At 41.3% G+C, this 12933-nt stretch overlaps 2 protein-coding genes across 2 annotated transcripts; both read right to left on the bottom strand.

Annotated features, from left to right (window-relative positions):
• Positions 1-443: 443 nt before the first annotated feature.
• On the bottom strand, positions 444-1280 carry LOC103709095 (uncharacterized). The gene has a single exon (XM_008794292.6). The coding sequence runs from the start codon at positions 1149-1151 to the stop codon at positions 567-569; it is 585 nt and encodes a 194-aa protein (XP_008792514.3). The 5' UTR covers positions 1152-1280; the 3' UTR covers positions 444-566.
• A 7605-nt stretch (positions 1281-8885) lies between these two features.
• On the bottom strand, positions 8886-12702 carry LOC103709094 (cyclic dof factor 1-like). The gene is made up of 2 exons (XM_008794291.5): positions 12422-12702; positions 8886-10788 (listed from the first exon to the last, which is right to left on the bottom strand). Exons 1-2 carry the CDS (start codon positions 12557-12559, stop codon positions 9388-9390), a joined length of 1539 nt encoding a protein of 512 aa, XP_008792513.3. The 5' UTR covers positions 12560-12702; the 3' UTR covers positions 8886-9387.
• Between the last annotated feature and the right edge of the window lie 231 nt (positions 12703-12933).

Raw genomic sequence — 12933 nt, 5'->3', positions numbered from 1 at the left:
ATCTGCCCTGCACCCTCTCTGCAGTATATGATTCAACACTAGGGTTACACTTTTCTATGCTCTTCTCTCATAGATAGGACTAAGAAAGAACAGTCTTCGTTCTGTATCACTTCGTCATCCCTTTTTCGATCAATTTCTTTTTATTATATAAATTTGAGCTTGTTCTCTTTCCTTGGAGAACACTGAAATTGTTTCACCATTGCTCAATATCTATAAAGTCATACCATCCAAACTGAAGGGTTCGTACTGAGATCTCTTTCTCTATCAAATCAAAATGGAATTGCCATGAACAACTAACCGAAATAAAACACACACACGCACGCACACACTCACTCACTCAAAAACCCAAAAACAGAGAAAAAAGGAGCAAGTAAAGCCCATTCTATGCATTGATTAAAAGAAAAAACTTACCAAAATAAAACACACACACACACTCACTCACTCACTCAAAACCCAAAAACAGAGAAAAAAGGAGCAAGTAAAGCCCATTCTGTTCATTGATTAAAAGAAAAGACATGCAAACCGACTATAGAGCTGGTTAAAAAAAAAAAAAAACAGAAAATATGTTACCTAGCACTCTCCAGCAAGCTCTTAAACTCTCTGAAACTAATTCTTCCATCACCATCCTCATCAAATACTTTGATCATCCTCTCACAATCCCCCAGACTCATCCCCTCCAATCCCAACCTCCTCAGCACACTCCATAATTCCTTCGGGCTTATGAACCCATCCTCATTTCTGTCGAACACGTAGAATGCCTCCTCTAACTCCTCCAGACTAGCTTCTTTCTCCTCCAACAACGTATGAATTCCTTCCATCAGTCTACATTCTTTGCACTTGCCATCCTCTCCACCATCCAGTACTTCATCACTTCTCCAACCCGCCACCCCAAGCCTGCTCATGACCACTTTGATATCATCATACGTCAGTTCTTGGCTGCTGCATGTCTCGCATTGCTCAGGTGGCAGCGTCTCATCTTCCTCTTCCTCCTCGTCAACGAAGGATTCAGCTTGAATGATGACCTTGATCCCGGTGTAAAGAAGACGGATGATTAGTAAACAACAGTGAAGGAATTCTCTAAAGAGATCAACTATGTTGCAAATTGTAAGGAACTTGAATCTGATCAAGTCGAAGAGGATGGTGTCTTCCATCGCGACTTATCTTGGTGTAAAATGATATCAAAGTGGTCATGAGCTGAGAATTCGTTATGTGTGAAGAGCTTCATATATAGGTTATATTGATGGACTGGACAATCGGTTGCTAGCAAGTGCATGGAAGGTGGTGGGAAGAATAAGGACTCCTTTCTCTAGTTACTTCCATGCAATTATATTCCTTTGTTCCCTTTTTTCTACGCCTTGCCGGAGAAAAAAACAAGTGCCTGCAACTTCTACGAAAGGGTCTTCAGAACCTCCGAATCAAACCTCCTTTAAGACCTTGACCGAAGCCATGACAAGGTCAGGTCGGCATGTAAGTGGGCAAGGACATGGCCTACTGGACCTGAGCCCATAACCAGTTGTCCCCAGACTTCCTTCCATGATTTCACACGTACTTGAGCGTAGGATCTAACGGCCAATCCTATACATCGTTTGTGGGCCACAATAAAGGATTTGATGGCAATCGGAGAGTGGTTGTAGAAGCTCGTTATGATCGGGATAAGTATTACTATCACAACTATCCGAAAAAACTAGTCAGAAGAAATTATTTAGATTCTGTGGCCAGTATAAGTACCCAAAATCTATTCGATGCGTGACCGATGTGAAATTAAATACACGTCCGTACGGATCCTCGTATAATCCTTTAGTTTAAACTCTGGCATCCTCGTCATGCTAAAGATTCAAATCCATTTAAATCTAATCATAAGCCCCACAATTATCTGCAGTCCACGTAGGCTATGGGTTGGGTTTATTCTGATACCATCCGTCACAGCCCAATATCTCACCCAAAAAAACTAGTCAGAAGGTATTATATAGATTCCTTGACCCAAAATAAGTGTTCAAGATTTACTTAGTGCATAGCTGATGCCGTGATTAAATTTACGCCCGCATAGACCTCCACAACTGCATTGTTTTGTGATATTGAATATGGTCTTTTGCTTTGTGGAACTTGAGTCTTCTTTTGTGATGAAGTCGTTCCCTGTAGGTAGGTACCCGTGGGAGCGGAATCAACCTTGCTGGTCTCGGATTCCCATTACGGATGAATCTTTGGGAAACTGAGTTGGAGTTGAACCATCCAAAGGATGTAGATTGCTCGACTTCTTTGTTTGGAGGATATCCAGCAGCTGACATAAATGAGATCCATGACGTCGCCATGTTCCACTTATTTTTAGGAGGCGCACAGATTAGATCTTTTTTTTCTCTCTTTTCTAGACGATGCAAGGCTCAGAGATTAAATCACATTGCAATTTCTGAGATTTGAAGAATCGAAGTCAAGAAAAAATGTGATGTATATCATTCCACATCATGCATGTTGCTTAAATTCTCAGGTTTCAGGAGTTTAGGAGCTAGCCAAGTCTTGCTCCCCCTACATCAACCAAAATAAATAATAGAAACAAGTAGTGGTCTACATCTCGGCAAACTTCACGGTAATATAATAAGAGACTCCAAAGTTTTTGCGAACAAAAGATCAACAGAATCCATGTGAACCCATGGAAACCAGCATGGCCGTAATGTTGACCCATCTCTCTTTTAGGAGAAGGAATAACATCATCACAAGAATTAGTTGTGTGACGTTTGGGCTGCAGATGATCAGATGTATCCATTTCCACTAGATGGATTAAGGCCAGGTTTAGATTTAGACTTAGAGTGTCACCATCCTAAGTCAAACTCAAGACTTAGAACCGAGCCACGACACATTTTCGATCAGGTTATTGAACTAATAAATAGATTCATGATCTAAGCCTCGCCGCGCACAAAGGATCAAATAGGTAAATATAAGCAATAGATTTCGCAGATCATACTCACAATATAATCCTTAATATGCCTTGCATCCAAAATTCTTTCAATCTAATGAACCATGAATGAAATCTCCTCTCCTCTCATAGTTCCCTCTTTCATATATATATCTCTCCAACCATTCATTTATTTCTCCCACTACTTTATCCTCATTTCTTGGTTCCCTTGCCCTTCCCATTTCCTACCATCCACCATCTGAAACGAGAGCATGCATGCATGCTTGCAACTTAAGGATTCCTCTTTGGGTTCTCCAAGATCCAACACAACTGAAATCTAACCCATGTTCAAGCTGATCAAACTAAATTGGAACTTCTTCAATTTCTTGATGCCACGCACAATTACGCTCGAATTCAACTCAACTTTAGCCGCAGAAATGTGCGACCCACGTGCGAGATCGTAATTTAAGTGACATGTCAACCAAGCTCAGAATTATGATCTTTAAGATGATGTGTTGTGTTGCAAAAATCATACACATAATTTTTTGTACTTAGTTGAGTATGTTTCACATTCATGTCTCCCTCCTTATTCTTAAAAAGCTTATTTATGTATATTTGCTAAAATAGAGATTTATGGGACAAGTTCTGATGTCTAAAGACAGATTTCAAGTCACTATTCATGAATCTTGAACATCAATATTTAGAAAACAGCAAAAAAAGTGTAATGTAAAAAGTTTGCTAGTCCAGTATGTTCCACATTGAAGGTTAGTTAAGTAGATTATCTCTGGATTAAATCACATTGCAATTTCTGAGGTTTGAGGTCAAGAAATATGCTTTGATGTGAAGTAAACTGCTACAAATTCTATTATATCTTAGGCTTTGGGCATTGATCCCAGGAGTTGACGTCCTTCATTGTGTTTGTTGACGTGGTCTCGGAATTTTGGAGTTTAGGAGCAGAGTCTTGCTCCACTTCCCACAAACAAAATAAACGATAACAAAAGAAGTCCCTGTCTCGGCAACTCCATGTACATCTCGATCCATTATTTGTTAAGGCAAGGATATTAATGTATCATCACAAGGAAGTAACTAGGTTGGGACATTATTGCTTCTCCATGATCAGATCAATCTGTTGTCACCATCTTGAATATGACTTGGGACACCATGCTGCAGAGAGGACATAATTTAGGTTAACTTAATAATCAAGCATCATGCAGATAAGATGAGAAATAAAGTTTACCATTGTCACGCCCCAAATTCGGATCATGACACGGCCGTGCTATTGCAAACCTTTGCCCGCAATAACACGCAGCCACTTTAAAACTTCAAATGTTTCATCAATAAAAGATTGATTACAAAGCATCTAAAAATAGCAACATTTAATGTGTCATTTTCTTATCCCCATAATCCTGAAGCATGTCACGCTCCTCGTTCCCAGCATCTTCTATTCATCTGTAACAACATAAATAAATGAGTATGAGCTATCAAGCTCAGTAAGTAACCATGCATAATCTTATCTGATCAAGCATTATATTTTCTCATACTAGTGCATTAATTTAAGAAACTAACAGTTGTAACAAAGTAAGCATTTCATATAACAAACCAGTCATAAAACTATGCATGTCCATTTATGCAACTTCATAAACATGGCTATGCATCATAAAACTTTTATCATTATTCCATGCTTTGAAATCCGTACTCATCATTATTCATGCTTTGAAATCCGTACTCATCATTATTCATGCTTTGAAATCCATACCCATCATTATTCATACTTTGAAATTCGTGCTCTCAGATGATAGTGCAGCTATGGTCACTATTATTACCCGTGACAGGGCCATAATCTTTACCAACTATTATTCTCCGTTGGCAGGGTCTAAACCAAGCTATTATAACCCGCTGGCGAGGGCCGTATGCCAAGCTACTATAACCCGCTGGCGAGGGCCATAATATTTGCCAACTATTATTCCCCGTTGGCAGGGTCTAAACCAAGCTATTATAATTCGCTGGCGAGGGCCGTATGCCGAGCTACTATAACCCGCTGGCGAGGGCCATAATCTTTGCCAACTATTGTTCCCTGTTGGCAGGGTCTAAACCAAGCTACTATAACCCGCTGGCGAGGGCCGTATGCCGAGCTACTGTAACCTGCTGGCGAGGGCCATAATCTTTGCCAACTATTGTTCCCCGTTGGCAGGGTCTAAACCAAGCTACTATAACCCGCTGGTGAGGGCCGTATGCCGAGCTACTGTAACCCGCTGGCGAGGGCCATAATCTTTGCCAACTATTGTTCCCCGTTGGCAGGTCTTTTTCCAGTTACTATTACCCACTGGTGGGGGTCGTAAAGCCAAGTTACTTTTACCCACTGGCTGGGGTCGTATGCCTAGTTACTGTTACCCACTGGCAGGGGTCGTGCATAGCAATCTGAGAGTTCTTAAAAAATATATCATGCTTTTCATAAATCTTTTCTCATCGGTACATTGGAAAGTGAATAATGGCATCATGCTGAATAAAATTCATGATCATACTGAAAACTTTATTTTTCTTTCCATGCATCTTTCTACATCATCATAATCATGTGTAAATAATATAATAATCATGATGGATGCTATTTATCCAAAATCATGCAATCATTTGCTAACACATGTTGGATCCTAATTTTGTGAAAATATAAATAATTATATACAACTTCATAATCAAATAGTCACAAGTATTTGATAAAACATAAGATTATATCCGGGTTACTTACCTTTTCCATAATTCATATACACAATTCCAAGTCTATAAATAATACTTTTTCATCATATAAAACGGGATACATGATCCATAATAAGATTAAGACAGGTTACTTATATTAATTTGCTCATCAAATGCCAATTCTCCAATACCTAGCAAGATCATTAAATTACATGTCACTTGCACATTTAATTTCTATTTATTTATAATCTTAAAGTCATTTACAGCCCATCCATAGGACTCAATTTTATTTTCGGGTCTGTAGCCTAATTAAATTTCTGGTTCAGGTCTAATCTACTTCTTGGCTCAGATTTGATTCAATTACTGGTTCAAGTCTGATTCAGCTTCTGGTTCAAACCTGATTCAACCTCTGATTCAGGTCTGATCCAGCTTCTGGTTCAGGTCTCAGCCAATTCCACCTAATTGCCCTCTGGTTCAGGTCTGGGCCCATTTGCATTCAGGCCCGACGTTTAATTAGGTTCTGGATCAGACCCTTGGCCTGATTCAACTACTGGGCCCATTTGTATTCAGGCCCAGAAACACAATTAGTTAATTTATAATTAAACCTTATCAGTTCTAATTAATTTAAAGGGAACCTAGCCTCAAACTATATTCAATTTAGTTCCTATATTAAAATTTGAGCTTTTCAGGCCCAGTTAGTTTTGGTTTTAAGGACACTGGGCTCGAATTAGGGCCCAGCCCGGCCAGGGCTTCTAAAGCCAAGTTTATTTGAAGCCCACTTCGGAAATCAAGCCCATTTCAGCCCACCACTTTTTTTTTTCTTTTCTTTTCCTTTCTTTTCTTCTTTTTCTTTTCTTTTCTTTCTTCTTTTTCTTTTCTTTCTTCTTCTCCCTTCCCGAACCTTCTTTTTCTTCCTTCTCCGTTCCATCCCGACCTCCTCCGCTTTTCTCCTCTTCTCCCACGAAACGAGCTCGGAAGGGTGCTCGGGATGAGGCCAGCCCGAAGCCGACGGCGCTGCAGCCAACCGGCGGCACCGACGGCGGTCGGGGTCCCACCTGCGGCAACCGTGGCCCGACTGGCAGCTCTACTCCTCCACCTCCGGTGGAGGAGATGGGTCACGGCCACCCATCTGGAAGCGACAAGACCGGCCGAAGCCGGTGATGCTCGCGAAACGCGCGGCCGACACCCGCGGTCGGCCCGATGGCGTCTACGGTGGCCCGAGCCGACGACGTCCATGGCCATCGGAAATCGCCCTTCGGTCCATCTTCTCTGATTCCCTCCAGCCACAATCAAACTGGTTCCCTCCATGGGAATCGGATTTGTACAAGCCGAGAACCATCCCCATGAATCGAGAGGTAGGTTCATTTTTGGATTTTTTAGATCTAGGGTTTTAATGGGAAGGGGAAGTCACCGTTGAGTGGAGGGGAAGGTTCTTCAACATGGACCGCCAATGGTTTTCGGTCAATAGACCCAGTGCCGGATGAATACCGCCCATAATAAGATCTTCCCCTCTACATCATCTCCCTACCCATCTTTCTCTGTTAATCCTCGGATCTAAGCTATTAACATGTAAATCATGAATGGGGAGAAGAGTTAGGGTTTACCTAGCTCCGATAAGCCGTGAAATATTTCCGGCGAGCTGCTGTGTCTGCTCCGGTGGCGCAGTGCGACGACGAGCTATCAGTCCCCCCCTCCTCCGGTGCCACTGCTATCTGGCTCCTTGCACAGAAGGGAGAAGCTGAGGAGTAGGGAGAGTGTAGTCGATGGGGTCCTGTACTCAGGACTCCATGGGTTTTTATAACCCTCCATCAATCGCAGAGGGGTGGGGGACCGCGGCTGTTAGGCGGTTATAACCGCCTCAACAGTTGCCGCCCTCCACCTCCTTCCTTCCAAAATTTCCAGATGGACCGTCGGCTTTGGTCCATGCCGGTCCATCTAGTCCGAGGTTTACAACCGTACCAGTCCATATATACCAATAGTAACCATACCGTACCATACTAGTACATCGAACCGATTTTTATACTGGAGATACTGATAAAATAGTATCAATACGGGACCTGAGATAGCAAATCTTGATATGAACGTTAGCACGATCAAAAGTTAAAATAGACCGAATACAAGAATTAGAATTTCCAACCCGGATATACAATATATAATATTTAATAGAGCTAAAACATCGGCCTAAAAATCATAATTCTTCTAATTTCTTGAACCCTCAAGATAATCTCCTCCCCCTCCTGGCTCCCTCTCCGCGCATTACTTCTGCCTCCCCTCTGCTCCCATCTCTACACTTCCACTGTCACCTCTTTCCCTTCCTCTCCCGCTTGTCTACTCCTCTCTTCTACTACCATCATCAGCAACCTTTCCCTTCACATTTTCTCCTCTCCACCTTCATATGAAAAGAGACAATCCATGCAACTGAAGGATTACCCTCAGTTTGATGAGACTCGGGCTCTCAAAGACCAAGACACTGGCAGAACACAGGAATCAAAACTAACCCATGTTCAAGTCAAGAAGCCAACCAAATTTGAACTTCTCCAATTCCTAGATATGTCACACACCTGAATTATGCCGGAGTTTCAACACATCTGCCGGGTTTAAGTGGCATGTCCACCAAGCTGCAGATCTAGACCTTTAAGACAATTTGCCGTATCACTGTATGAATATGAATGGGACCTTCAACCGCAGAATTTTTCACACATTATGCACATATTATGAGTTTAATTGGCATTCGTTTCTGCCTCCTTGCTAATCCTTATTCTTAACTAAGAAACACACAAATTTTCTTGTAAAAAGTAAGAACAGCTTATGAATATTTGCCAGAATACAGATTTATGGCAAGAAATGTACAATGTTCAAACATTTGCATTTGATGTCACAATTCATGAATGCTGGAAAAAATAAATATATAACAACAGCAAAAACCATAAAATCAAGCAATCAATCCAGACAGGCAAAATTTCCCATCCTATTTACCAATGAAAAAGGCCCCAAATTGATCTATTTTTACCATCTGAAGGCACTTCAACATTGATCTAAGCTTTTCGGTGAGTATCCATGACACTCTTAAGTCTTGATAGCGATAAGCAAGTACCATGACCAAAAATAGTACGAAAAACAAATTCTCATCAAATATGAAACACAGATGGTAGTTTATAAAAGCAACAGTAAGTTCCATAAGTTTCAACCTCCTTCATCGTAGCCATCAAAGATGTCATACTTTGAAGAGTTAAAAAACAATCTAACAAACATTACCAATTTAACAGTCGCATGAACTAATGCAATATTTGAATAGGAGAAAATCATATAAAATCATGACAAGAAATGTATACCTTGATCTCATATAGAAAAGAGTTCAGGGAGTCGGATCTATACTTTTCATAGTTCTGCCCTCCATTCAAACCATCAGCGATTGGAGATATATACAAAATCCATCCTTTTCTCTTAATATAATTGGACATAAACATCCAGCCCATAATGCAAAAGAGGTAACAAGTAAGAAATTATGTTTCAGAGAAGCTATAGATAATAACTTTTCTCCTCTACTATACACAACATATATTCTTGAGCAAATGGAGAATCTTCACAACATGACCAGCTCCAGCAGCAGCTCAAGGAAAAGCACAAGTTAGCTCTGAAGCTAGCCTTCCCTCGAAAACGGTCATCCCTTATCAAATAACTTATATACATGATGTCATATTAGAGCCACAAATAAAAGCAACTCCAGTATGCTTAATTCAAGCAGGGCATTTTGCATGAATAGTCCCTGAAATTGAAATTCTTCACAGGAACCATTGTAGCAAAACCCTTCATGTGCACTCCTGAAACGTCTGTGATCGGGACAATGCTGCTGGATTTGCCTGTAGGACTTGAGCAGCACCTGCTGTGTGATCCTTGCCTTCAGTTTTCGAATGGAAAGCTTTAAATATTCCACCTTTCTTTATGGACTCATCAGGTTTAATACCTAGTGTTGCCCAAATAGAGCTCTTTGCAGCCTCATCTGGATCATCAATTCTCAGTGTCTTGGGAACCCATAGAGACTTCTCTGTTTTTTCCTCACTTTGTAAAGTAGCATCTCTAGAATGCTTGCCCAAGGTTGGAGAGCAATTGCCGGAACAACTGCTGCTGCTTACTGATGATGGTGGTGATAGGCCACCATTTGATCCAACCCAAGGAATATTCAGGGTTCCATTGGCCCAGCTAGGCATGCAGCCCCAAAATGAAGCTGGTATAAATGGGAATGGAATAGTAGGTGCACAAAAAGCAGGACTAGTCATCATTGGTGGGCACCATGGGACCGGATTTGGACTGCCATTCTCTGGTCTGTAAACCAGCTCAGAAGAGCACCGACCTGCAGCCATGGAACTCATATTGTTCCATCCTGGAGGCCAAGGGTAAATCCAAGGAGGCCCAGGAAAACAGTGAAGGTGATGCATAGGAGTGAGGCCATTACAACAGCTCTGCAAGCCATTTTGTTCATTGTGAATTGCAATTTTAGAATGATCATTTTCCACACAGTTAGAGGCCATCACAAAAGATGCACAAGAGGGGTTTTCCCTGTCTTCTCCACCAGCCAAAGAGCCTATCTCAGCATTTCTCTTCTGTTCTCCGTGACTGAGCACAGAGGCCATGGACTCACAAAGTGGTGCTTCTGAACCAAATTTGAGGACAGTATCGTTTCCTTTCAAGGGCCTCGTAGGAGAAGAAAGACCAACAGGATGAGCCTGATGACTGCTTGAGTCGGAAGCATCTACTCGGTTACATGGCATTCCATCAGATGCCATCATTATGCGACGGTAATTTGATGCAGAGTGTTTAGTTTTTCGCCTTCCAGAACCTACTGGAACATTCCTCATTGTCCCTCCAGCAGTCCAGTATCTCTGACAATTCCTGCAGAAGTGCCTAGGTTGGTTTACATTATAGTTGTTATAGTAACAGAACTTGGTATCCAAACTGCTGCAGCGAGGACAAGGCAGAATCTTGTCTGGTTTCTTGAGCACCTTCTCTTGGCTGGAGGCCTTGGCCTCAGTCTGGTCTTTCCCAGGCTTAGGATCTGCCACTGCTTTGTCATCATTAGTGGACATTTGAGGGTCATCTTCTTTGCCATTGTCCAAACCAGAAGAGCTAGCTGGCTTAGTCTGGTCCAACTCCTCTGCTGCATCAGAAACTGAATCTTTGACTTCAGTGTCTGTGACTTCTCTGCTTTCTTCCTGAAACAGAGAACGAAATTAAATCACTTTGCAGTGGAATAAAAATGCAGCAAACAGTAGGGAGAAAAGCATCACTGATTGTATATGTAAACCAAAAAGGAAAAAGAGTCTGCAAAACAATTTTTACTAAAAGCCTATTCCTCCTAGTAGAGGAACACCTTACAGTTCTGATGGGTTTTCTAATTTTAGATCTCCTCATTGAAACTAATTCTGTAAACATAAATTTCAAATTGTTAATCTGTATAAAATCGCCTCTTAATTTCTATAGTTAAGCATCCTTGAATCCGAAGAGTCCCTCTTCGAGATATATGAAGGTATTGTCGATCGGCCATCTGATTATCTCTCAGGCTGAGCACTGCTACCATGTACACATTTCATCCTGCATCTAGTGCAGGAGAAAAGTGGAGAAATGCTGGTGCTGAATGAGATTGATTTTGACAATAAGTGGACACCCACATGTATGAACTCTTTAAAATTTTGATATGATAACTACTTGATAATTGCTGCCTTTTCATATTCTGTTAGTTGCCTTGATCATTCAACGATCTCTAAAGCACTATAATGCATGCAACGGATGTAAATTAAACTTCAGTTTCCTTTTGAATCACATTCTTTTGTTGATTATTTGGCCTCATACTCATGATTTACTAGATAAAAAAAATAAGTTACTCCTGATTCATTATAAATGTTCCTTTTATCATTGAATATATTGGACCTGTGGCCAAATAATACTTGCAACATCATGCAAATTCTCCTAACATAGCTTAAAATATTATTACTTAAAAAATAAAAAAAGTCATCATAATTTCCCTCTAAATTTAAAAGAAGCAATGTTATGACCAACCTGAAGACTGATTCACCCGGTGAGGTTTCTGTTGGTAAAGGGCCCATTGTCAAGAGATGTAGTTCGCTCTTAGGTGCTAAACTAGTTTCATAAATGGGATTCATATCCTTTTTCAGAATATTACCAAGGAAAGTAGGACTTATAAGAAATTTACAGCCAAGGCTGGAATCTCATCTTTTTCTTTCTTTTTTTTTTAAAGCTTTGAATCTATATCCAGGGCAACCTACTAGAATCTATTGAATCTATTCATGTTAGCCCAATATGGTACACAAAGGATATGTAAAGTTAGGTTTAGGGTTTTTCTGATTGATATTCAAAATCATCCGAAAACGAATCAATTTCCAATTTTTTTAAAGAAAAATGTGGAACAGCTTATCTTTTTAAGAATTCCAAAATTCGAACCACTAGCAAACAGAACATCAATCAAGACTAGCAATAGAAGCCCAAGAACTGATTCGCTGTATCCACTAGCTAGAAATCATCAAAGTGTAAACCAAAAAAAAGAATTTTTGCCATTGGGACCCTAAAAGCATATACAGATACATCATTCACTAAGAAACTACGACGGAAATATATCCATTCAAACCAAAACCAAGAATCCAAAAAAACTCATCTCATCAACGAAACAGAAGACAAACCACAAAATCACCGGAAATTCCAAGAAATAAATAAAGAAAATCAACTGAACAAAACGAACAAAAAGATCAACCATTTCAGAAAACTGCCATTCAAACCCTAGAACACGATTAGGAAATCAAAAAAGGAACCACAGTCACACTGTCTCCTCACCTTCTCGTCCACAGCCGGCAGCTCCTCCGTCGCCGAAGCCGGGCCGGAGTTCTCCCCACCCGCCGCCTGGCCCCCGCCCTCAGCCAGAGGTATCGTCCTCCCGAAGAGCTTGATCGCCGGATCTCTCGCGTCCGCCATCTCGCCGCAATCTCTCCACCTCCGTCCCCAAATCCAAGGATTTCGAGCTCCCCTCTTCGTTCTCCACGAGAGAGAGAGAGAGAGAAGGGAAACGGGGGATTAAAAAAAGAAACCGGGAGGGACCGGAAGATGCCGGTTAGAGCGAGGAACCATGCTATAATTTACACCACATTTCAATACACCCAACTAAAGACTCCTCGAGCGTCTCTCGGGACCCACAAAGAGTGGGACCCACGAAAAGATTTGGGTGCTGAAAGGGGGTTTCGGGCGTACGTGAGTGTTCGTGGGAGGGGAGGAGAGGGTGCCAGGTGGGAATCCGAGTCAGCGATCTCGAGGGAAGCGGAGCCACCAGTTTTTGTTGGGTGATGGGATGG

Source organism: Phoenix dactylifera, chromosome 8 (genome assembly GCF_051530095.1).
Source record: "Phoenix dactylifera cultivar Ajwa chromosome 8, Ajwa_hap1_PhDact_Kaust_v1.1, whole genome shotgun sequence".
Lineage (NCBI taxonomy): Eukaryota > Viridiplantae > Streptophyta > Magnoliopsida > Arecales > Arecaceae > Phoenix > Phoenix dactylifera.
This window is presented reverse-complemented; position numbering and strand designations above follow the sequence as displayed.

Coding starts and splice junctions, on each gene's coding strand:
- LOC103709095 (XM_008794292.6), bottom strand. CDS start 1,151: ATGGAAGACACCATCCTCTTCGACTTGATCAGATTCAAGTTCCTTACA.
- LOC103709094 (XM_008794291.5), bottom strand. CDS start 12,559: ATGGCGGACGCGAGAGATCCGGCGATCAAGCTCTTCGGGAGGACGATA. Junction 10,789..12,421: donor TGCCGGCTGTGGACGAGAAG/GTGAGGAGACAG, acceptor TCTCTGTTTCAG/GAAGAAAGCAGAGAAGTCAC.